The sequence below is a fragment of the Poecilia reticulata genome, chromosome 6 (assembly GCF_904066995.2).
Source record: "Poecilia reticulata chromosome 6, P_reticulata-male-v2, whole genome shotgun sequence".
In the NCBI taxonomy this organism is placed as follows: Eukaryota; Metazoa; Chordata; class Actinopteri; order Cyprinodontiformes; family Poeciliidae; genus Poecilia; species Poecilia reticulata.
Genome location: NC_088835.1, coordinates 21,627,750 through 21,653,081, shown reverse-complemented (window position 1 = coordinate 21,653,081; position 25,332 = coordinate 21,627,750). Strand labels below are relative to the sequence as shown.

At 39.4% G+C, this 25,332-nt stretch overlaps 2 protein-coding genes across 2 annotated transcripts in view; one reads left to right on the top strand and one right to left on the bottom strand.

The window, feature by feature from the left end:
* The window catches only part of ttc23 (tetratricopeptide repeat domain 23), an 18,115-nt gene extending 373 nt beyond the window's left edge, over positions 1–17,742 (top strand). Inside the window, exons 2-11 of the mRNA XM_008412386.3 lie at positions 395–548; positions 691–814; positions 1,375–1,534; positions 1,635–1,760; positions 12,260–12,431; positions 12,545–12,650; positions 13,346–13,473; positions 14,607–14,756; positions 16,383–16,465; positions 17,319–17,742. Of these exons, the coding sequence (XP_008410608.1) occupies positions 395–548; positions 691–814; positions 1,375–1,534; positions 1,635–1,760; positions 12,260–12,431; positions 12,545–12,650; positions 13,346–13,473; positions 14,607–14,756; positions 16,383–16,465; positions 17,319–17,430 (1,315 nt within the window). The 3' untranslated portion in view covers positions 17,431–17,742. The remainder of the gene's footprint in view (positions 1–394; positions 549–690; positions 815–1,374; positions 1,535–1,634; positions 1,761–12,259; positions 12,432–12,544; positions 12,651–13,345; positions 13,474–14,606; positions 14,757–16,382; positions 16,466–17,318) is intronic.
* synm (synemin, intermediate filament protein) lies at positions 17,622–25,314 on the bottom strand. Its single transcript, XM_008412385.3, has 4 exons — positions 24,373–25,314; positions 23,430–23,554; positions 21,325–21,404; positions 17,622–21,197 (listed from the first exon to the last, which is right to left on the bottom strand). The coding sequence occupies exons 1-4, from the start codon at positions 25,171–25,173 to the stop codon at positions 19,186–19,188; spliced, it is 3,018 nt and encodes a 1,005-aa protein (XP_008410607.2). The 5' UTR covers positions 25,174–25,314; the 3' UTR covers positions 17,622–19,185.
* Between the last annotated feature and the right edge of the window lie 18 nt (positions 25,315–25,332).

The window sequence follows — 25,332 nt, the reverse complement described above, 5'->3', positions numbered from 1 at the left end:
AAAAATGCTAAGACAAAGACACGTCCTACAGTTTATGTTAGCGAGATTTTGCTCGCAACCTGTTTGTTGTTGTTGTTTTTTTCATTTGCTGAGCCTGCTGGGCCGATTGGCGGACAGGCAAATATGTATACAGTTTTATATTGAAAAATATATATTTTACCTGAATTTTCTGCACTTTAATTGTTTTTATTATTATTATTATTATTATTATTATTATTATTATTATTATTATTATTATTATTATTATTTATTGTTGTTGCTGTTTTTAATTATGCTACTTACTTGAGTACAATTTTTGGGTACCCACTTCTGCTTGTAAAAAAATAAAGAAAAAATATTCCAGTCCAGAAATAGCATTGTAGTGCAAATGTGTTTTCTCCCACCAAACATTCAGGTCCCTTGAGAGTAATGAAAGTACCAACAGTGGTCGATTCTCCGACAGACCTACAGAAGTAAAATATGACAGGGATGAGTTTTTGATGATGCCTCCAGAAGAAAAACTCAAACACTTTAGCTGTCGAGCTCAGACGAACGAGGACAACCAGAAGGTAACAAGATTTTTTTAATTTTTTTTTTAATTTTAAAAATCAGATATTTAAAAAATATCTAATTGTTATGACTAACAAATTTTTCATCATGTTTGGTGAATTAGACAAATGGCTCTAACATTGTCCAACTCTGTGTGTTCAGTTTGATGCATGCATCCGGGACTTGGTGCGATGTGTGGCTCTGACCCAACTTGTGTGTGGGGAGAAACAGTTAAAACTTGCACAGGCTCATGCCAGGCTGGCTAAAGCATACTTTCAATTCAAAGGTAATATTAAATGATACCTTTTGTATCAGTGCAGCGAAAGAGTGTTTGCATCCCACAGATTTATTTATTTTTTTCTGTTTTTGGTTGCATGAATAAATGCAGAAAGCAATGTTTACATTATTTTATTTATTATGCGAAAAGCTATCCGTACAACCTTAAACTATCACTTGTAAAGGAATTATTCCCTAAAACAAGTAGCTGGTTGTTCCACCTTTAGTGGCAACAGTTAGGAATCTGCTGTGAGCCTTTCACATTTCTGTGGAAGAACTTAGGTTCACTTGTCATTTCTTGATTTTTGAATTCTTACAATGTATCTACATAGTTATGGTTTTCAAAACATAAAGTCATGCCACTGCATCATTTAAGTCTGGACTTGTAGTGATTCCAAAATCTTATCTTTATTTTTATCTTTTTTACACAGTATGATGATGTTCCTGTCTGATTGTCAAATCATTCGTCAACTTGTGTTTTTTGTTTCTTCTTCCAAACTCCACATATTAATGATTATCAACAATAGCAGTTTATTTTTAATAACATAATTATTTGTGCTTTATTATTAGGTTGGGGACTCCAAGCCCTGGAGCACTTGGCAGTTGCCAAAGAGTTGCTTCTTTTTCGCTCCTCCGTCTCGGCCTACAGCGAAGACGAAAAGCTTGAGGTTCTCGCATGTCGTCTAAGTGTGCACCTCACAAAGGGAGGGGCTTCACTTCTTACAGACAAATATCCTTTAATAATATTCTGGGAGGTCAATAATACAAAAAAAACTGTATGGTAAAAGTAAACTTAAAATACAAGTTCAAAAAGACCTTGACCTTTTAACTTTGGAGGAGGCGGTCTCATCTTTCCAGGAGGCAGATAAAGTTCTGATGGAGCTTTCTCAACATGGTGTTATGAACGTGGAAGAGAAGATAAAGACTCAGCTTGACATCACCAGTGGTCTATGCAGGTACAAGATAGAGAAGAGAAGCGTGTGTAGTTTTTTTTCTTCTTTTTTCTTTTGGCTGGAGAATACAAAACAACAGTTGTTGTAGCTAGCTTATACATCAAAATAAAAAATGTTAAAGTGAAACTTATCCCCAAATCAACTTTTGCTAATAAACTGATAGGTTATTTGGGGTTCTATCTTTATGTTTTTGTGCGATTTTTGACATGTTTCCACAATTCTGCATTATTTGACCTAAAACCATCTCACTGCTTTCCTCTTTGGTCAAACGGTTCTTAGACTCTTGAATTTTCATGCTGGTTGCAGCGGTACAGCTTGGTGCAACACAACACTCTCTCCCTCACCACCTCTTTTGCCAGCAGCCATCCTCTGGCAAGTCAGGAGTTGGAGTAGCAGCAGTGCGATGACAACTGGCGAACATTGATCAATAACCTTTACTCAGTTTTACCAATATGAGATTTATTGCAATGTGGACATGGAGTGAAATAGGACTCCTGTGCTCTAACTATTTATCACTATTTTTGAAAAAAAAAAGTCATTAGAGTTGTCTGAAAAATCAATAAATATAACAACAAGGAGAATAAGTTGATAACAGTGCTTCTTTCGTCCTCATCACAGCTCTACTCCCCCCCTCCGCTCATCCCCTCACACTCAGCCATGTTTCTTGGCTCTGTGCACTTTGCTGGAATTTTTCAAAGTTTGCCAGGGACGGGAATTTGCTTTCAGAAGGGGGTTAATTACACTTTAATATTAAAAATGTTTTTTTAACAATTACCTACCATATGTGTATAATATGAACTACTCAGTGACGCAGTTGCAAAGGGTTAATAGCTTGAGTCATGCAGAACTGATCTGACCGTTTCCATGGCAACGGAAAAAAAATATATATATATTTTCCTGTATAGCTCAATAGGTAAGTCACCAGTCTTCCACCCGGGAGACCCGGGTTCGAGGCCAGGCTGGGGGCCGGGGCAAAAAGTTACAACGGTGACATTGAGCTGTCAGTGTGGGTCCTTAGGCAAGACCCTTGGAGCTATATATCCTACCTCATACCATGAGAGACACAAATAAGCACGACATGCCGGCTCAGACATCGCCAGGTGCTGGGGAACCAGAGCACCCTGATGAAAAATGGGCTACTGGAACAAGACGGAAATGGGCGAGAGGTGAAAACATGGATCTGTTGGAATGCTACTACTCAAGTAATCCTAGTCAGAGGGGCTACATGCAAAGACTGTGGGAGGAATGGTTAGCTCGACATCCCCAGTCAACACTAACTGCCAAACAACTAGTAGCTCAGTGTTCCAACATCCGCAAATGGCAACTGCTGTCACAACTTGAGATTGACGAGGTACAACACAAGTGCTATGGCAAGGGGAAGGAGCCAGGATGCCAGGTCAGAAGGGAGTCAACTACAACTCCCCGCCCAGAGACTGGGTATGTAGCCCCAGTAATGAACAAACCATCTGAGCTGAACGAGGCAGCAACTGACCTGAGAGAGAGAATCATGGCTTGAATGAACACCAGATGACCCCGACGCCAATTACAACAGCTGAGTACCATCAGAAAATCTCATTGAAGATGTGAATGCAGCATTGAGAACGATCCCTACCAACACCATAACAGAAACCAATGAGCTGATATACAACTCAGCATCAGTGATCCTTGAGATGCTTGGTTATAAGAGCAACCATGAGACCCAATACCCTCCATGGAAAAGACGGTTAGAGGCTAAGATCAAGATAACAAGGAGGGAAGTGAGTCAACTGTCAGAGTTCCAAAGGGGTGCAATGAAAAGATCAGTACCCAAGAAGTACAGCCAGATGCCCACACCTGAAGCACTCGAACCTGCCAAACAAAGGCTCCAAGCCCTGGCCAGCCGCCTAAAGAGATACACGAGAAAGAATGAAGCCAGGAGGATTAACCGGCTCTTCTCCACCCAACCAGCTAAAGTGTACTCTCAATGGCAGGGTAATAACAACAGAGCAGACCCACCCAGGCTGGAGACTGAACAATACTGGAAAGGCATATGGGAAAGGGAGGCGTCCCACAACAGCAATGCACAGTGGCTAACCTCTCTACGAGAGGACCACAGCAACCTCCCTGAACAAGCCCCGGTAACCATCACTGTGGCAGATGTCCAAGACAGAGTCTCGGGTATGAAAAACTGGACAGCACCAGGACCTGACATGATCCATGCCTACTGGCTTAAGAAGCTCACTGCCCTCCATGAGCGACTGGCAGCTCAACTGAACCAGCTGCTACAAAATGGGACTCACCCTGAATGGTTAACTGAAGGGCGCACAATCCTGATACAGAAGGAACCCTCGAAGGGTTCAGTCCCATCCAACTATCGGCCAATAACCAGTCTCTCTACAACATGGAAGCTCATGTCAGGCATCATAGCGGCTAAGATAAGCGGGCACATGGATAAATACATGAGCAAGGCACAGAAGGGCATAGGCATAAATAGCAGAGGAGCCAAACACCAACTCCTTGTAGACCACACAGTCGCCCGAGACTGCAAAACCCGACACACCAACCTGTGTACCGCTTGGATTGATTACAAGAAAGCCTATGACTCAATGCCACACACTTGGATCATTGAATGCTTAGAGATGTACAACATCAATAGGACTCTAAGAGCCTTCATTGCAAACTCGATGGGGCTGTGGAAAACCACCCTTGAAGCCAACTGCAAACCACTTGCACAAGTGTCCATCAAATGTGGCATATACCAAGGAGATGCTCTGTCCCCACTGCTGTTCTGCATAGGCCTGAACCCTCTCAGCCAAATCATCAACAAGACTGGCTACGGATACCGACTCAAGAATGGGGCCACGATCAGTCACCTCCTCTACATGGATGACATCAAGCTGTACGCCAAGAGCGAGAGAGACATCGACTTACTGATCCACACCACCAGGATCTACAGCACTGACAATGGGATGTCATTCGGACTAGAGAAGTGTGGTCGGATGGTTACAAAGAGAGGGAAGGTCGCCCACACAGAAGGGGTCTCACTCCCAGAAGGAACAATAGCAGACATAGAGCACAGCTACAAGTACCTGGGAATACCACAAGCAAATGGCAACCTCGATGAGGTCACAAGGAAAGGAGCCACAGCCAAATACCTCCAACGAATAAGGCAAGTCCTGAGAAGCCAGCTCACTGGCAAGAACAAGATCCGTGCAATAAACAGCTATGCCTTACCAGTAATCAGATACCCTGCCGGAATAATTAGCTGGCCAATGGAAGAGATGAAGGCCACGGATGTTAAGACTAGGAAGCTACTAACCATGCATGGAGGATTCCACCCCAAATCCAGCACCCTGAGACTGTACACGAGCCGTAAGGAAGGAGGCAGAGGACTAGTGAGTGTGAGAGCCACTGTCCAGGATGAAACATCCAAGATCCATAAATACATCAAGGACAAAGCCTCAACGGACAATGTGCTCAGCGAATGTCTCAGGCAATGGGGAACAGAAGACAAGGTGCTGGAAGTACCATCATGGGAGGACAAGTCCCTACATGGGATGTACCACCGACAAATAACTGAAGTGGCTGATGTCAGGAAAACCTACCAATGGCTGGAGAAAGCTGGACTCAAGGACAGCACAGAGGCACTCATCCTGGCCGCCCAGGAACAGGCCCTAAACACCAGAGCAATAGAGGCTCAGATCTACCACACCAGACAAGACCCAAGGTGTAGGTTGTGCAAGGAGGCCCCTGAGACAGTCCAGCACATAATAGCAGGGTGCAAGATGCTGGCAGGGAAAGCGTACATGGAACGACATAACCAAGTGGCTGGCATAGTGTACAGGAACATCTGTGCAGAATATGGACTGGAAGCCCCGAGATCAAAGTGGGGAACACCCCCAAAAGTGGTGGAGAATGACCGAGCTAAGATCCTGTGGGACTTCCAGATCCAGACAGACAAGATGGTAATGGTGAACCAACCAGACATTGTGGTGGTGGATAAAGAACAGAGGAAAGCCGTTGTGGTGGATGTAGCAATACCAAGTGACTACAACATCAGGAAAAAGGAGCATGAGAAATTGGAGAAATACCAGGGCCTCAGGGAGGAACTGGAAAAGACCTGGAAGGTGAAGACCACAGTGGTGCCTGTGGTCATCGGAGCGCTCGGGGCAGTCACCCCCAAACTGGAGCAGTGGCTCAAACAGATCCCAGGAACAACATCAGACATCTCAGTCCAGAAATGTGCAGTTCTAGGCACAGCCTATAGATCTCCTCTAGCTAAAGTTGTCACCAATGGGATCACCTCTGATTCATTCTGGCTGTATAGAGGCAACAGACGGGGAGATCCAGTTAGTCCTGCCCTCTTTGTGCTTGCCATCGAGTCCCTGGCTGAGGCCATTAGAATAAATTCTAATATTAGTGGTTTTGAGATTGGTACACAAAATTTCGCTTTTTGCGGACGACCTTATTTTATTTTTAACCAATCCAGAACGCTCTCTTTGTCACCTTCCGGAATTACTGAGTAAATACAGCTCATTTTCTGGATACAAAGTTAATCTGGAAAAGAGTGAGGTTTTACGGATGTCTGTTTTTGACCACAGTAAAGTTAAAAACTTGTCTAATTTCAAATGGTCTCCTGGGGATTTCAAATATTTGGGGGGGGGATTGTTGATAGTAACCTTAAAAACCTCTTTAAACTCAACATAGCTAACTTCCTTCAGAAGGTGAGCGAGGATTTAAGAAAATGGATGGATTTACCTTTATTCGACAACTCTTTAAGTTGTCAAATAAAAATGTCCTTGGTTATATCCAACTTTGCGACTTCATGAGAACTAATCAGAAAGGAAGTTGGAAGTTGCCATTCATGTCTCCCGTTGAGGAAATGTGTCATGCCAATCAGCCATTATGTAAAATCATCTCAAGGGTGTATACAGCACTCATGTCAACTTTAACTATAATAACTGGTATGGAGAGTTCCAGAATCAAAAGCGAAAAGGATTTGGGAATATATTGAGAGGCAATTATGGAATAATTTGTGCAGAGAAGGTCTCACCTCTACTCTAAATGCTCGATTTAGACTAGTACAATTAAATTTTTTATATCAGTTAAATGTTACCCCACAAAATTTACATAAATATAACTCCAATATATCGCCTCTTTGTTTTAGATGTGGCATGGAGGAAGGAACATTCCTCCATTCCACCTGGCAATGCTCTAAATTGCAGGGCTTTTGGAAGGCAGTTTGCGAAACGCTATCAGACATTCATGGCATCACGATTGATAGACTTCTGTCGTTTCATAAGTGACTACAGCCAGTCGTTTACTGCATGTTTTATAGGTGTTACCTGAAAAATGGTAAATTGCTTATGCATTAAGTTAATACTATTGGTTTAAGTTAAATCTCACACAATGGTTAATAAAAATTAAAAAAAAAATAAAGTTTTCAAATCCAGTGGAATACTTAGGTCAAAATAGGTACAAATATTTACAATCACAGTTTTTGATGCATGCAATTGCGACCTTTTTTTAACAACTAAAAATGTACACAGGTAAATAGTTTGTTTAGCCACTAGATGGCAGTATGTTACTGCAAGTTGACAGGCGAGTTTGGTGAGTTGTGTGGCATAGATGTTTGTATTTCACATTCGCTTGAACAAAACTTGAATTTTCCTCAAGCTTTGGTTTCTGATGTTTGCAGATGCTTTTGGGTGGGTTGCTGCTTTTGTATTTAATGACTAATAATGCGTTCGGCTTGTTTGTTTGGATTTGGCTTCCATCTTTATTTTTGAATCTTTTAAACCTCACAAAGTTTGTCTGTGCTTTTTTTTCTTACTTTTTTTTTTAAGATTTGTGTAATTTAACAAATGTTGAATTTCCATGTTCTTGCTTTGTTTCCTATATATATATATATTTTAGTTAACAGGGGTACCAAAGCTGGTATTAAATGCTCAGGAAAAGATTAAAGCATTAAAGGATCATGGTGAAGACAGCTAGCACGTACATCATGAGCTGCACAGTGAGACAGTCTGTTGTGGTAACATAAGGTATGGCAAGCACTTGTCATAGTTCAGCTCACTTGGGATAAAGTTAGTAGCACAACTGGAAAAGGATACACAACTGTTTTCTTTTTAAATGCATTATGGGTGTTTGGAGAAAAGAGAATCAAATTCAGTAGGTCTCCAAACAAAACATGAAAAGGCCTGGAGGAGTCTGATCTTTACATCTTGTACATCTTGTACATAGTCTTCTCTTGTCTCAGCACTTTTATTTTAGCCAAAGATTGTAACTCTAGTTCAATCTGTCCAAAAGAATTGATACTGAAGTCTTAAAATTAATCTTTGTGAATTTAAAATTCTGGTGCAAAGTTCTGTTTAGAGACAAGAAGATATCCTTCCAAACAAACCCTCCTTGTTTACTCTCTTTCTACAGTCATTGTCGTAAACCTCAACATTTTAAATGCTAAATAACCTCCTTAGAGCATCAGATGGATGTTTTTAGGTATTTTGCACACAGTGTACCTAGAATTTGTTTAAACCTATTGAGGAATATGAACTAACTGTTATAATCTGCTGTGTAAACTTACGAAATAAAAGAATGTGTGTGGTCTTTCTTTTTGCAATGACCGTGTTTGCAAAAAGATTTACAGTCATCCTAGTATTTAATGGTGATCCTTTCTTCAAATCAAAAGCTGCGTATATAAATGAGCTATACTTAGGGGAATTTTTAAATGATACCATCTTTATCTGTTTCTGAGAGTCGGTGTTTGTTGACGTGTGTGGTTGAAAAAAATGTGCAGACTAGCTGGTGTGTGTAAGCTAGCTAAATCTCCTTTGTTGGATGATGACTAAGAATTTGGCACGTTGCTAAAAGCTCTGTCAGTCAACACTGTTGTGATGGAGGGGAATGTTCCCACAAAAGCCTGGAACAATAAAGTAAGCTCCGCTCTAGTTGTGGATCCTTGTTCCAAATATTCCATGAAGTTTCGGATTCAGCCTCAAGGTGTGCTCATTCAGCCAGTAGGACGTGATTTACTGTCCAAAATTTACAATTTTATTTGTTTGTCCCTAGTTATTGGCCTTTTTTCTGGATTTTTATGGTTATTACCATAAATCAATCCATTTTGTCAAAGGTTTTAATTGGATAAATATTGTGGTGTATTTCAGAAACTGTTGCTGGTTGGATGATGAATATATGAGAAACTCTCTAAAGCTTACGTTGAAATAAAATGCAATTTTTTCTCTCACGTCTTGCATCAGTATTTGTTAAATTTTGCAAACAAAGCTGTTCAAGAAAAAGAGTGAATGAAAACTGATGTACAAGGGACGTAAAGTCCAATCAAGTCATTGAAGTACACAAGTATCGGTAACAAAAGGAGCTGCTGAAAATGTGAAGACTAGTTTGCTCAAGCTTGAGTTTAAATAAAAAAAAAAAAAAACGTAACTGGTTCTTCTTCTTGAAAATGTTTGAGACAAGCCTTTAAAAGACAGAAAAACATTCCTAGGTAGCCACACAATTGGTTTGTTTAATCAACAAATAGCAATTAGTGTAGTCAGTGATCTGCACACTGTGTCCAGTGTCTGGTAGGATCACAAACTGAAGACTGAAAGAAATAAAATAAAAAATAAGTAATAAGATAATGCAGGGTTAAATAAATAAAACAAAAGCATTCTTGCCAGATACACTTTTTTGTGGGGAATTTGGCCCACTTTTATTTTGCATTGTGTTTTCAGTTTTCTTTGTACAGGGGTCACCAAACCTCTATTGTTTGAGGCTGTTGTCTGGACTGTTGGACATACAGATGTGTCTCAATAAATTAGATTATCATCTAAAAACAAATGTAGTTATTTAAGTCAAAGGCTGTGTTCTTGTCTGTTGTGGATCATTTTCTACCACATTTTCTTTCTACTACTCAACTTTCCCTTAAACAAACTATGCTACAGTTTGTTTACAGTCAAAGTCTTTAGCAATGATTTGCTGGATTACTATACAAGCCAATGACAGGTCAGGTTGACAGTCTTCCCCATGGTTGCATAGACTATGGGATGTTTATATTATAAATGTTGTACCAACCTGTTTAGAAAAGTTACTAATTAAATAACTTTTGACATGTTTTCTGTCTCTCTTTCTTTCTAATTACTTGGAGATAACAAATCAACTGATTCTTTCACCAGTGATTTCCCAGTTTGCTTATTAATGACACATGCACGTTTCATCAGTCTGGATGTACATGATTAGAAGCTCTCCAGATGTGTTAGAAAAAAAGATTTTTGTGTGTTTTGTCCCTCTGTTTTCACTTTGGGAAAACCTCTCTGTTTCATCACGTCAACCATGTTCTGGAAACATTTACAAAAAGAACACTATGTGGCTTGCTTGGCAGCACAAGTACACAGCCTTGCTCCCTGCTTTGTGGACTCTTGATATTTTTCAATAGAATTTGTCACGTTGCCTTTTGGTCAGGAAGGATGCAGAGTGAATGAAAGGATAGAAAGGCCTTGTTTTACTTTGCCCATGCTGACAGAAGGGAAGGATTTCATGTGAGAACTTAGCTGTAGCTTCGGCCAATGTTCTGCCATAAATGGATCTGAAGTGAACTTTAATGGGTGAGGACCTTCTGCTGTCCATCATGTCAAAGAATCATTGGAAAATTTGAATAAATTGGCTTTTATAATGCTACTGTAATCTGCAAATGTTCCAATGGATCCAAATTCATTCACTCCAGAAACATGATTATGGCAGAAATCAGTAAACACTGGCAAGCATGGAATCTTGGTCCCCACACATTCAGGTCCTACTGATCAAAGTGCCTTTGATCAAAGATTTTATATAACAAGTGTCATTCAAATGGATTTTATTCCAAACTTTCACTTTTGTATCAGATGACCAGAACAAACGGAGTTTCTGTAATGCTCCTGTTAGCAATGAAGCCAAACACTGTGCAGTCTTTTGCCCTTCCCCTGCACTAGAGCTAAATTAAATTTAGAGTCCATTAGATGGTTTGAAGCTATTAACGCTGTAGCTTTGTGGATCCGTTGTCCTTCTGGTGGTTAACTGAGCCTTCATACATCACAGTATAAAAGGAAATTACTTACAAAAGAGTGGGGAGCTTAAGAAAAGCAAACCATGGATTATTATAGATGCAGTGCACATTTTTCTTGTGCCATTTGGTCCAACTCCAGATGTGCTTAGGTGGTTTCCCCTGACTCACCAAGAATGTCCCCTAATTTAGACATCCTGGAAGAAGAAAGAAGCCAAGCACAGATTAGGAGCTGTGCAAGTCTGTAAGCTTCAGAGGAAACAGACGAAAAGTTGGACTGATGGCATAAAGAAAGTATACAGGCTTGTTTCTCTACTTACAGTCTTTAATGCAACACTAATTAGCTTTAGTTGCCATAGGAACATGATTTAGACTTGTAGTGATGACACAAGTGTTATTGTGTACTTTCAACTAAAAGTAGGACAAAATGTGAATTTACATTTTAACAGTTTTATTTAAATATACTACAGTGAAAACACAATTCCCTCCCTACAAATTTCTTCAATTTTTCATTTATCATACTAAAATGTTTCAGCTCACACTGCCACACAAAGGGCTAGATTCAAAATCTGAAAAAAATCTGTTTGACAACATTCTAAAAAAATTATCTAAGGAAATTGGGGTACAGAAGAGACACAAAGTCATTGATACCCATCAATCTGGAAAAGGTTACAAAAGCTACTTCTAAAACCTCGGGACATCAGAGGAACAGTTATCCATATAGAAAAAACATGGAACCTGAAGAAGAACATCCATCAGTTTGTGATGTGAAGGTTTGGTGCATGTTTGGTGCACTTGGGGCAATGATCTGGAGGAGTACACCCAGTGGTGCAACTACACATTATTCAGGTGGATGCAAAAACATAGATCGGCGCCCCTCCCACCCCCCCGAGGTGACAATACGTGAAGGGTAAAACTCGCTACATTTACCTCGTTATGTGCGCGAGGTGAAGGAGCGTAAGGCGCGCTGAAGTGTATGGGAAAACATCATCGGCGCGCCGCCCCCTCCAGACGGGGTTTTGGCGCCCCTATGCGTTTGCATACCCTGCATACCCACTTATTGCGCCACTGAGTACACCAGCAAGTCCACTTGTGGTTTCATCAAAGTTTGAACTTAAATCTAACTGTATGACCTTAAATAGTTTGTCCATGTTCAAAATCCCTCCTGTGTAGATAAACTGAAACAAATCTGCAAACTAGAGAAAGACTCCTTATCGGTAGTTAGTTACTAATGCTTGATAGTAGTTGTTGCTACCACCAGGTTTATTTTTTTTGTTTTTTATAAATATTATGCAAGGTTGGAGTGGATAGCTTTTCCCTTTATAAATCATCATTTGAAGACTGCATTTTGCATTTATTCCTACTGATCTGAAACATTTACTTAGTATGACAAAAACAAAAGCAAAAAGAGAAGAAATCTTTTCCACAGCATTGCAGAATCTCCATTTCATCATTATGGTTACATTGCAAGTGTGTTTGTGTTTCATAGGGTTTATGTCAGGCAAAATCGACCAGAGGAGGCATTAAGCCAGTGTGAGAAGTCTTTGGACCTGCTGAAGAATTGCAATAAGCATGAGAGGATGTGTGCTGTTTATAAAGACATGGCTGCCATCGAACAGGATAGAGATCACTTGGACAAAGCCATAGGCTATCTCTCTAAGGTTAGTAAACTTTCTTTGGTCTCTTTTAGAACTTTGCCAACCTTTGTTACATAACTACCCTTCTTATTTGGTGTTTAGTGATCTGTCTTATTTCACTTGATTGTTTCTGCTAGGCTCATACCATAGCTGTGAGTCACAGTCCAGAGGGTCTGGAGGGAGCTCAGATCTCCCACAGCCTGGCCATGATGCTTTCTGCTGCACCAGACCAACATCACAGTGGTGAGTGTGTTGATAGAAACTGGCTAGGTCTGCTCAAACACATGAGGCTAATTAGAATTTGAATGAAGTTGATTTCCCTGTATGTCAAGTTCTTTAAGATCATTTTAAGCATCAGCTTGAAATGAACATCAAGCCATATGGACCTAGAATGTATTTATAGAAGGCTCTAAGTGAACCCATAAAAATCAAATAATTATAAAAAGAAAATTAAAAAATATATATTTAGAGGGATACTTCCCTGCTATAGAGAGGAATGCTTTAACTATCTTAATTCAGAGTTTTCTTTAATAGCTTTTCATGTAAAAGAAAAGCATTTTTTTTTGTTAAGTAGCCTATCAGAATTTATTTTAAGTAGGCAGAGTTTGTCTGCTGGGGGTTACCCACATCATCTTCAGCCTTAAACTGAATTATATTGTATGTTATGAGAAATATTTTGATCAGTCAGTTATATTTTAGTTTGCACGCCTTTAAAATTCCTCCATTGTTTGTGTTGAGAGACCACAGCTATGAAAGGCATGGTTTGCTGCTGACTTAAAGGCAAATGCAATGTGAAGTCTAACATCTGAAATAATTTGTTTTGTTCACCTTTGTTTTGATACAATGATATTGGATGTTTGTGCTAGGATGCAACCGTGCAAATCGGAGATTCTCCTAACTGTTGACTTGAATGTCCTGTTTACTCCATGTTGCTGTAGAAACTGCGGGTCACTATTTTGAGCGAAGTCTACGTGCTTACAGGAACTCTGTAGGTCCACTTGATCCAGCTTTTCTTGCTGCCCAGGATGACTTCTGTCGATATCTCTTGATTAATGGACAAGAGGAGGTTAGAAACAGTCTCACCCTTTTCACTCAAATAGTACAAAACCATAACTCCTTTGTAAAATAAAAAATAAAAAAAAAATATACAGAAAAATCTTCCACAAGCAATATTCTGCTTTTTTGTCACACTGATATGTTGTTGGACTTTTATCTAATTTTATTATCAAATAGATCATTTGAATAAATACAAAATTTAGTATTCAATTGACTGTGTCATTTATCAAGTAAAAAGCTGTTCAAACCAACTCAAATGTTGTTCTTTTAACTTCTGCAACGTCCTGGGTGAATAGTTGATGGGCTCATGGAGTAAATAAGTTGTAGGCCACAGGGTTGTCATTGTTCCATATGTTTCCTCTGTTTAGTTCTTATTGTAGTTTCTTGAAGCTCCAAAGCCTTATAAATGGCTTTAACCATTTTCAGATGGATGGATGTCTATAACTTTGTTTTTCATCTATTCTTGAGGTTCTTTAAATTGGGGCATGATGTGTTACTTTTTAAGATCTTTCAGACTTCTTCCTGTTATCAAACAAGTTTTATTTAAGTGACTCTTGAGTTTTCTAACCACCAACCTGTGTGTTGGTGGTGAAACTGAATCACAAACTTGTTAATCACAGTTTGTTTTTCCAATATATTTTATTGAATTTTCTCTTTTAGGACACAACAAACTTACAAACAACAAACTTAACCTTGTAAACATGTACTTATTCACACTTACATTCACTCACTCACCATTCAAACCTGCATTTGTTTAGTTCCAATAATATACAAAACCCTCTAGATTAAGACAGAGAAAAATAACAAGATAATATATAAATAGAAACTGTAGTCAAGACATCCATCCAAGACACCCTTTAATAAGCTCCACCTTCAGTCCTTATGATCCTCAGATATGGCTCCCAGAGGTTCTCAAAGTCCCGCTGTTTACCCTTGGCGATGTATGTTAGTTTTCCAGTGAGAGCGAATTTGCGATTTCTTTCTTCCAGAGTCCTATGGAGGGTTGCTAATCACAGTTAATCCATAATTCAACAAGAGAAGATCGTTTCAAAAGATTTTATTTCTGCTTTTCTTAATAAATTGAATCACAATTTGAAAAATTTTGCATTTTATGCTGATATTTAATTTGTACAATATCAACAGAAATGTGTGGAGATCCAGAGAGCCTCCCTTGAGTCTAAAATCTCTACATTTGGTGACCTGAGTCCTGAGGTAGCAGAGACTCTTCAGTTGATTGGAAGTGCGGAAATGACTGAGGGCCAGGTGAACCAAGCCCACAGGACCATGACAAAGGTAATCATGTGACACAATGCATACAGTTTATGTAGAATTGTTTACCCTGATAAGGTAGGACGAGAAGACATTGACGGTATGTGCGAGAATGTTATAATTACTGTCATCAAGTATGACATTCGTATAAACATTGTTTGATTAAAGATCAAGAGTCTGCATGTTTAAACACATTCAAGTCGGTGAGATGATGACAAGCCAGTCCAGAATACACACAAAGAGCCCCTGTCGTTTTGAGACAAGCTATTTCCACTGTCTCTGAAGACCTGAATGTTATCAGAGTTACAGGCTAATCTTGGAAGAGGGCAGTGTGCTGAGCCAACTTCCCTGGTGTAAAATATCACACAGAGTGACTTTGTTTTTCCTCAGTCTAGATAGAAATTGACAGATGGGCAACAGAAGTTCAATGGCAGTTTGCTATCTGCTGCAGATTGACCCCAGTAAGATCTGAAACAAAACAACATTCCTGCGTTATTGTGCATATTTCCATAAATACCTACATATTTTATTAATTTAATCAACCTTTATTTATATGTACAAAAGTTTCATTTACTTCATATTATGTAATGAGGAGTGTCATTTTTCACATTTGCCCTATGAGCTCACTTGTCCCATCATGGTTAAGCTCTCTAAAGGACCCTTTATGATTCTTGTAAGAACTTGCCTCTCAGTGAAGCACCCCAGTTGCTATGTTGTTTTGTTGTTGCTCTCTGAGCAGAGAGGGGGGGTCCAAGAATGACAGGGTAGATCAAGGCTCACTCTATCTCCCCCACGTCGAAGTTGTAACCTTTCTGAAACACTCTAACCCACAGCGGATATGTCAGCAGGAATTATTTTCCAATGCTGTCATCGTGAAACCGCTTCCAGTCTGATTGAGTAACTTGCTTTTGCAAAGGAACTCTGGCCTATACAGTGGATAGAATGCAAGAGAACTTCTAAAAACAAAGAACAATAGTTCATACAGACACAAAGTTGACCCCACCTCCTTCCTTCTCTGCAGTATTGCTGAAAAAAAGACAGCCTTCCATTACATCAACCTTAGCAACCGTAAAAACATTCAAAAGGCCAGATGGATCTCTTCCAGATTAACACTGTTTTGCTTTCCCCCAGTACAGAGGGGAGCTTTTCCCTCCCTCTTTCCTGGTTTGAACCATTTGCTTCTTGTTATTTGTAATGATTGCAGAAAAGAGAGTCAAGTTTTTTCCTCGTATTTCATGTCAGTGTATGCTATCATATTCAGATGTTTCAACTTTTCTCTACTTTCAATTTGCTAAAAGATTATGTCATTACAAATTTGGACAATAATACCTCTGTTTTTTTTCTTAGTTTGTTCTGTCAGATTGTGTACTGACAGAAAAATGTGGCTGTCTCAGCCTTTACTCTCTCTACCCTTAAGATTACTGAAGCGCTATCAGTAACAAGATGACATATCTATCTTGTTTGATTTGACTCTCCCGAGTGGTCAGCGCAGGTGTTATGTAAACTTTGGACAGCTACAGGGGTTATTTCGGTATGTTTAGTGCTTCCAGTATGTTGCTAGGATGTCAGTTTATTTCCATCCAGATTGAGTTGCACTTTTTATTTTCAACCTACCTATATCACTGTCATTGTTTTATGTTTCAATTTTAGTGCTTGGATGTACACAACTTGCTGTACGGTCCTCAGCACAAGAAATCCATAGCAGTCCAAAAAGCTGTGAACATGTTGTCAAGGTAACTCCTGGAGACGAAGATTAATTTACTGCTACACAGTGTTAAATTTTAAGACATTTCAGTGTTGGAAATAAAGATGATTAAAGGGCATATATCATCATGTTTTTAACTTTTGTTTTTAGCTATGTTCAGCCATTATGCTCTCAATGGTATAGTTGATCTCCAAAATCAAGAAAATCTTTAAAAAGCGTGAGAGGAAAAACAACTATCTCATGGCAGCCGAGAACGCAGTTCTCTATTCTGACCAGCATTATTACTTTGGTGTGCATGGACGTGCAACAGCCCTCACATTTCTTCACTTTCTTTTCCCAAGATTAGCTTAGACATCAATGTATTAACATTTCTTAACAAAGTACCAAATATTTAATGGGGTGTTCTAGTTTTTAACATGACTATATGATAATGCCTTCTTTAGTAGACATGAACTTTTCTCATTTTAAAAAAAGTTCAACTTTAAAAAAGTTCATGTTTTAAAGTGCACATGTCATGGTTTTAAGCCATTCCTTTTCACTTGTAAATCATTTATTTATGGTCTATATAAAGTACTACTGCAATGCTTTAGTGTGAATTCCTCGTTTTCGTAGCTCCACGGACCCTTTGTTTACCCCTTTTCTGAGGTGCGTTTTAGTCAGCTCATTTTTCTGCGATTTTTAAAAAAAATGAGAATGAGTCATTTCACGTGCCGCACTTCTATTCACTCAAAGCACACAAAAAAATTAGTTAAGGGCTGAAAAGTGGATTTTGCTTGATTTGTTCCCTTTAAGGTTTTCTGACTCGAAAGTATGGTGTTATATACCCTTTAATATTAATAATTTTATGTTAGTGTATCAACTATGTAATGTTTGCTTTTCAGGGCACCTGAAGTGGTTAAGAGACAACAGCAAAGAAGAAGACAGACAAAATTAGACACATTTCCAGTTATACCATCCAGTGGTGAAAATGATAACTCTACATTGAATGCTTGAAATCTCATTTTTCCCCACTTATTTACTTTTTTACAAGGTTAAAATGGTATCCCTAAAGGTTTGCCCTAGTAGATAATACATTTTTTGTATTTTGTTAATTAAGATTTAATGTGCTATTATTATGTAAGCAATTAGTTTGTCTAGCCTATTATGTGAATTTACTGAAAAACAATACACACAAAACATTCCAACAATATATAATATATATTTTAATATTGTTAAGATATTCATCAATGAAATACAGAAAGCCCCATCAGCCAAAGCAGTTGTGTCATCTGTTTAACAGAAATCAATAAAATGAAATACATATCATTTTGTTTGTTCCTCATTCATTAAACATTGACTCATATCCTCTTTATAAATCAATAGATTTTCCATATATTAATCTTGGTGAATAAAATGTGTTGGCACATGGTATCCAGATACCAGTTTGCATGAAGATGTATTCCAAATTTATAAATGTTAATGGAGAAAAGATCAGAAAATATGTGGAAACCTGATGTATCTGGGCACTTAAACGCAACAAATCTTTCTTTGTGAAGAGCTCTAACAGATAAGTGTGTTTATACTAAATATCTCATGTCTGTGCTACATATAATGACAAATTGCGATTTTGTGAATGAATTGCTGCATAAAGTGTAATAATCAAATATGCTGAAAATGTCTGAAACAAATAAGCAGACTGAATGCATTGCACACTAATTCTGCCTCGGCAAACAGCACACAAGACAACAACACCTTGTGAACACTCAATGCCACTAAGCTGATGATCCAAAAATAGTCCTGAACCCTCTTAGGTCAGAGCAAAACTGAATCCATCATGCCAACACCGTGATACCTTAGATATATGCACAAACATACACAATATGTTTCACAACCATATTATCACCATTAGTTATCATTAGAATTTTTGAATGTATCCTGCTTCTTCTACTTATTGCCTTCATTTATATGCAGATAAACTTCTTTAAAGTTATTGATTAAGGATTTCAACTTGACCCCATCATCTAGTGTGAATCTTGAATATTTGTCGTCAATCCAATAATTCACAGCAGTGTGAAATAACATGTGAATATATTGTTAAAACAAACAACTTTTTCTCTGTTTGTAAATTATATCTGTTGCTCAAAACACATTTTACTTCCTAAAACATACATAATTTCTTATTAATAATGAATAAAGGTAGATAATCAAAATATAGCTAGTTTTTTGTCACATTCAGTAGACACTTTCCACGTGAAATCCTAACTCAATCCATTCTTAATATTCAGTAATTTCATTTAAATGTAACATATGTCCTCAGAATGTAACATCTACCAACATCACTCCATTTTGGTAAGGTGCTCAAGGCACAAGAAGTCCCAATCTGCAAACGGTGCACAGCACCCATAACTCCCAGTGCCGTGTTGGTCTGTAACAAGTGTTGTTCCAAAAGATTCAACAATTTGGCACATGATGACTGAGTTAGTGGTCTGCTGTAAACTGTGGAATAGGCTTTTAAAAGCGCCACAAAGAAGTTTAATACCAAAAAAATACAAAGTGTATAAGCCAAGCTACATGAAAGTGAAAATGAAGTTAATACAAAGATTGTAACCAACATCCAAATTTTGTCATGATAGATTGACTGGGGTTTGTAGTTCTAATGTCACCATATCTGCATCAGTATGTCATTGTTAAAGCATATGTTAGCAGTGGCACTGCCATGTTGCATAAAGCTTATGTATAAATGTTTACACTTTCTAAAAAAAATCCCGGTCAGTCTTCTAAGGGCCTTTCAAGGTAAACTGTTGCAACTCTTTTTTCAGTAGAAATCTTCTCTGGATTTTCGAAGAGTTGGGACTGCTCTGAGCTCTTCTCACCATGATCACCCGTTTCCTCCATCTGGAAGGTGAAGGACTTTTCTGATGGTTCCAGTTTTATGTGTTTCTCAATTATTTTAGATGCAGATTCCTCTATGCTGCCAAAGCCTTCAAAGCCCTCAGCATATGCAACCCCCTCTTCTTTGGACACTCTGATGCTGTACCCTGAACCTGCTCCTCCTTGGAAGGCCTTTTCAAGATCCAGGTTGGAAGATCTGAGAGCTTTCATTATCTGCTCTTCGGAAATATCATCTCCTTCCTCCAACAGCCCAGAGTCTTCAAGGGTTTGTGAGACATTTAGCTCTGCAACTATAGTCATAGTTCCATTATCACTTGACTGCTCGACTTTTTTGATTGCCACGTTTTCTGGATTTTCGCTGCTCATTTTTGTGAGGAAAGCCAATTCGTCCCTCAGGGGACCAGAGACTGAGCTCTGTAGTGTCTCCAAGGCTCCCTTCAGCTGCTCTTTGGGTTCCAAAGAATCCTCTCTCAGGAACTCAAGCATGGATTCTTGCACTACAGGCGATACCCGAACTTCTTCTTCAATTATGCACTCTGGAAAACTTTCCTTGGGGAACGAGTGATTGCTTGACTTGTACTGGTATTCCTCGCTTTCCTCTACTATCACTTTTCTCTGGGGAAGACTTTCATCTTGGTAATACCTCTCATCAGACAGATCATCTACAATGCCATAATGGCCATATGACATTATTCCTCCACCATCCTCAGGTTCAGAAAGATTTTCGTCTGGTGTGGACACAAAGTACTCATGAAACTCCTGCTCCTGCTCACAGGAGAAGTTAGGAGATTTGTTTTCTCTAGAGAACTCCTGAACATGCACAGATCCACCAGTGGGCTGGTCTGTGCCTCTTTTGGAGGCTATTATGGCATTATCATCACTCTTCTCTTCTTCATATTCGTGAGTTACGTTTTCCATCTCCTCAATTTGGAAATATCTTGAGGGCTCATAAGAACTTGATTTTCTTTTTATTTCATCTTCAAGTTCCTCATCACTGAAAGACTCAATGGGCTCCTCAATAATTTCCACATTGACTGACTTATTTTCCATGTTTTCTCCCCCTTGAAGACTACTTAGAAGGTTCTTAATCATGGTACCTGTTGCTGTATCTTCTATGTCCTCCAGTGATACCTTCTTCACACCCTGGCTCAGGAATTCCTCCAGGGCAGAGTCCTCAGAAACATCCATCTCTTCTTCAAATTTGGACTCCAGCACAATCTGTGTCTTAGTAGTGCCATCTTCCTGTTCACTTTTCTCCACATGATACCTGACCTTAGACTCTCCCGATGAACATGCCTTGGCTTCTAAACCTGCAGGTTTGATCACTTTCTCAATAATCTCTTCTACAGATACAGAGTCCAGTATCTTTTTTTCAATTATAGGTTCTGCCTTCTCTTTGTCTTTGAACTTATCTTGAGCATAACCTTTCTCTTTCTCATTGGACACCTGCCTTTTGCTTTCTGTGACAGTTTGAGCAATACTTTTTGCTGGGGGTGACAGCACTCTTACCGACTTTGTCTCTGGTGAAAAACTGGCTTTGCTTTCATAAGGGACCTGTTCGAATCTCATGGTTTTCTCCTCTGCTACCGTTTTCTGTGCAGGCTTACTTATTTTGTTTTTATCCTGGCCAATTTTGGTACCAGTAGTAGGCTCAGAAGTGGCAGCCCGAGCTTTGCTGAACGAGATCATATCCCTTCTGGATGCTGGACTCTGATGCCGAGCCCTTCCTGCAACTGAAATGGGAATGACCCTGGAGGGACTTATGGACCCAGAAGAGGTCACAGGTGGTCTTCTCAGGTTTATTGGTGATGCATACCGCATATCTATATGTCTTCTTGAGGTTAAGGTTGAAGTTCTTGGAGAGTACTGTTGGGCAGGCACCTTGATATCTAAGCCAGAAAAGAAATAATTGTAAATAATTCCTGCATTAACTGTGTTGCAAGCAGTCTCATTTATCACAGTAAAACATTGATAAAAGATTATATTTTTGCTGCAAATACTTTATTGGTGCTATACCTATTATTCTCTCTCTTTGATGTTGGGACATCCTCCTGTTAGCACCTTGCATACCAACTCTTTCACTTTCCAGGAGAGTCCTGCACAAATACAAGAATACATATCTTACATGAGTGCAAATGATATCAATGAGAGATGTCAAGGTCTTCCGCAGGGTTATGAAACGAACTTCAGGACGAATACCTCACAAGGTGATGCACATCATTCAGGTCTGCCATTTCATCCTCCTCAAACTGAATTCAAGACTTACAGGACGGTATGTATCCTGAACCTAACCATATAGGGTAGTAATCATAAAACTATGATGTTAAGCCAATGTTATTTAAAATGTTTAAAAAAACGAAGACATATTGTATTTAGCTGAAACGACTTACCTTTCCTTGGCCACGCTTCAGGAGTTAGCTAACCAAAGGGTCTCTGAAAAGAACGACCTCTCTGAAGCTTGCCTTTCAATAGACTGACCTAAAAATAACGACTACAATGTTTGGCTGTCCATGCTCTACGCTATAAATCCCAGAGCAAAAGCTGACTCGTGACACTTACAGAAACACATGGTGCTGTTGCCACATCTCCAAGGGAGTGTTGTGTTATCCAAACGTTTTATACAGACTATACTTCAGAGATCCATATAAAGTCATAATGACAGAGTGGAGGGAGTGTAAACATTAATCTTGTGAAGGCATTGTTTGTAATGTATCAATACAAATTAGGTAATTATATCACAGGAAAAAGTCATAAGCATTTGAACAAGATCAGCTGAATATCTATAGAAATACACTTCTCGCCCCTTTGTTAGATATTCTTGTTCAACTGCTTGTTAACATAAATGCCTTTAAATCACAAGGCAACAGCTTAGTGGATTTTGGCTTTTATATGTGGTGAAGATACAAATGTTCACCAAAAGATTGAAAAAATATGAGTCTGACTTTCAGCTGAGACATTAAATTACTTGGGTTCGACTTTGGTATAAACAACATTAACACATTTTGTTCTGCTATGCATTAATGTTTTGAGATGGTGGTGGTGTGATGGTGAGGCAGATGTTCACTTTGCACAATTTAAGACCCTTATTTCCATTTGAGAATTGTTTTAACGCCATGGCATACCTATATACTGTTGCTCTATCTCACAAAGCTCAGCTCTGGTTTCTAGAACATGACAATGAATTGACTTTACTCCAGTGGTCTCCACAGTCAGCAGATCTCAGTTTGGTACAGCACCTTTGGAATGTGATGGAATAGGAGATGCACATATCCAGCCATCCACCCATTCATTATCCAACTTGCATATACCATGTGGGGTAGTGAGGGATGCTGGAGCCTATCTCCAGCGGTCAACGAGCGAGAGGCCGGGTACACCCTGGACAGGTCGCCTGTCCATCTCGCGGTAGATGCACAAAATGACTGACAAATATAATGTTAATTTGAAAATTAAATTGTCAGTATTCCACTGGAAAATTTTTGACCCATACATCAGTCTGTTGCACAAAGAAGGTTATTTTTAGAGTGTCTAGAGGTCCATAAATATAATTTTAGATTATTAGGTGAAAAAAAATATATAACCATGCATACTTGTGGACTGGCCTGTTAACTGGGAAAAAAAAAAAAAGATGGAAAATGTGAAGTCTGCACCAAAAGGCCTTCTAGCTACAAGGCAATGATGGCAACCATCTTTCCAGCAGGACGTCCCCTTTGAGTCATTTGTTTATGCAGGCTGGCCACATCTGTGGTCCAATGAGCATGAAACTTAAAGTAAAAAACTTTTCTTTTGTTTTTTTTCGAAATTCTTGATTAACCCAAAATGTTTGACTCTAAAGGCAAACCTTTGTATTTGAACTGGGTTTATATTCAAATGTATTTTTACTCCACATTATATTTGGATCTGAAAAAAATCTTACCTGAAGGAGTCATTTGTTGAACAACAGTTTTACTTTTACATAGTCACTTTTTATGAAGATTGCATTTTTATTATAATCTGCTTTGCTTAATTATAGAAAAACATCATCTGGCCTGTAACCTGGTCTTTTTTTACCAGTGAAATATTTACACAAAGTCATTATTTGTTTAGAATTTGAGAACATAATTTAAAGCAAAGCGATTCATCACCTGTACGCTGCCACCTCCATGCCTAGATCCATTTTCACTTGGAGAAGGTGTTGATGTTCCCTCATTTTCTCTTCCATAGCCTCAGCCAGAATGTTTCTCTCATGTTCCAGCTGCTCAATAATTATCTGAAAGAGAAAGAAAAAATAAAGTTTTCACCATTTTAGTTTTTAATTATTATATTATTAAAATCTTTTTATGCCGATCTATATTGCAGTCCAGTTTATGCAAAAATAAAGCAGAACATATTTAATCATCTAAAATCTCGGTTTATTTTTTTATTCTTATTTTTATTGCGCTGAAATTCATTTGTTGCTGCAATACTGTGACTTATTCACAGTATACGGCCATCCTGTTTAAGTCCCCATCACCTTTGGGAGGCTAGTAAGGATTTGTCAGCCTGACAGCTAATTGGTTTAAGTGGCTGAAGTCATTTAGCAATAGTAAAGTGCTTGGGAGGAGGATTGTCTCCCAGCGTTTAAAGCCTTTTACCAAGGTCAAATGTTACATGCAGGATCCATTTTTAATTTCTTATTTTTTTGTAAATATTTTAGCTCAAACTTTAATAAATTAAATCTGATATTTAGTCTCTGAAACATGCACTTAGCTTTGGTTATGCATTGTAGCTTTGGTTATGCATTTCTTATATATGAGACGACTATTTTTGGAGTTATTCAGGCTTAAGAGTCTCACTTATGCATGATTTATTTGTTGCAGGCACTGAAAGCTGCAGCTGCATGAGAGCTATTATGGACTGTGGGTGTGGCTGAGGGACCATGCAGCCTCACCCCTCTCCCCTGGCTCGTCGGAATAATCAGCAGATTGTTCAGTTTGAATTCTTTGAAACTGTATATTGTAATTTATTTTTGGGGGCGATTTTAACAAATAAACGCATGTCAATCTTGTTGATAAATGCTTTTTGCAGTTCAGTAACAGACCAACTCACCTGGTGTTCACTTAAATCCACTCGGAATTTGTCCTGCATGTGCATGAGCTCCTCTTCCAGGCGCATTTGAACCTGGCCCTGTTTTTCCGCCTCCGTGCGCAGTTTGCCCAGCTCGGACGCGTACAGCATCTTCTCCTTCTGTAGGTCGCACAGCCTCGCCTGGTCCGCTTTGATCGACTGCTCCATCTCTTCCACTTTCTGTTGGTACATTTCAAACGTCTCTATCCATCCCTCGGACAGCCCGCGGGCGTACTCCTGCACCTCCTCCACGGAAACCACCGGGGGTCCGTGATAAGTTTGCGTGATGATGGGCACTACCCGGGACTCCACCTGATGCCGGAGCTTGGCCGTCTCATGCCTGTGCGCGTCCTCTAAGAGCTTGTACTCGCTCTCCAGTTGAAGGAGCCGCTGCTGCAGATCGCTGTTAATTTTGTGCGCCTGCTGCAGCTCCTGCTCGCAGCCCTTCAGCTCGCCGCTGACGTCCCTGCACGCCTCGGTCTGCTCGCTGCACAGAGACCGGACCGTTTGCAACTCTCGCCATAGCTTCTCCCTCTCCATCTCCGCCTGGGACTTCTCGAAGGAGATCTGCCCCACCATTCTCCTCAGATCCTTCATATCTGCTTTGTACCTCTGCTCCCATTCCGCCGTCCCGCTGCCGCGCTTCAGTTTGTTAATTTCAGCTATCAGATGCGCGTTTTCTTGCTCCAGCTGCTTGGTCCTGGATAGATACTGAGCAAGTCTGCTGTTCAGCTCTTGCAGTTGCTGTTTTTCGCTGTCAAAAGTTCTCTTGAAAGGAAGCATTCTGATCTGTTATTATTAAAATTCGGTTTCGAAAATGCTGCGTGCAGATGGGTTATTTGCGTGTGCGTCGGTGGGCTCAAGTGTGATGTAATTTGCGATCGGTGCCCTTTGACAAGTGCAGGAGGAGAAGGAGGGCGGGTCCTGAACGCATCACAGTCA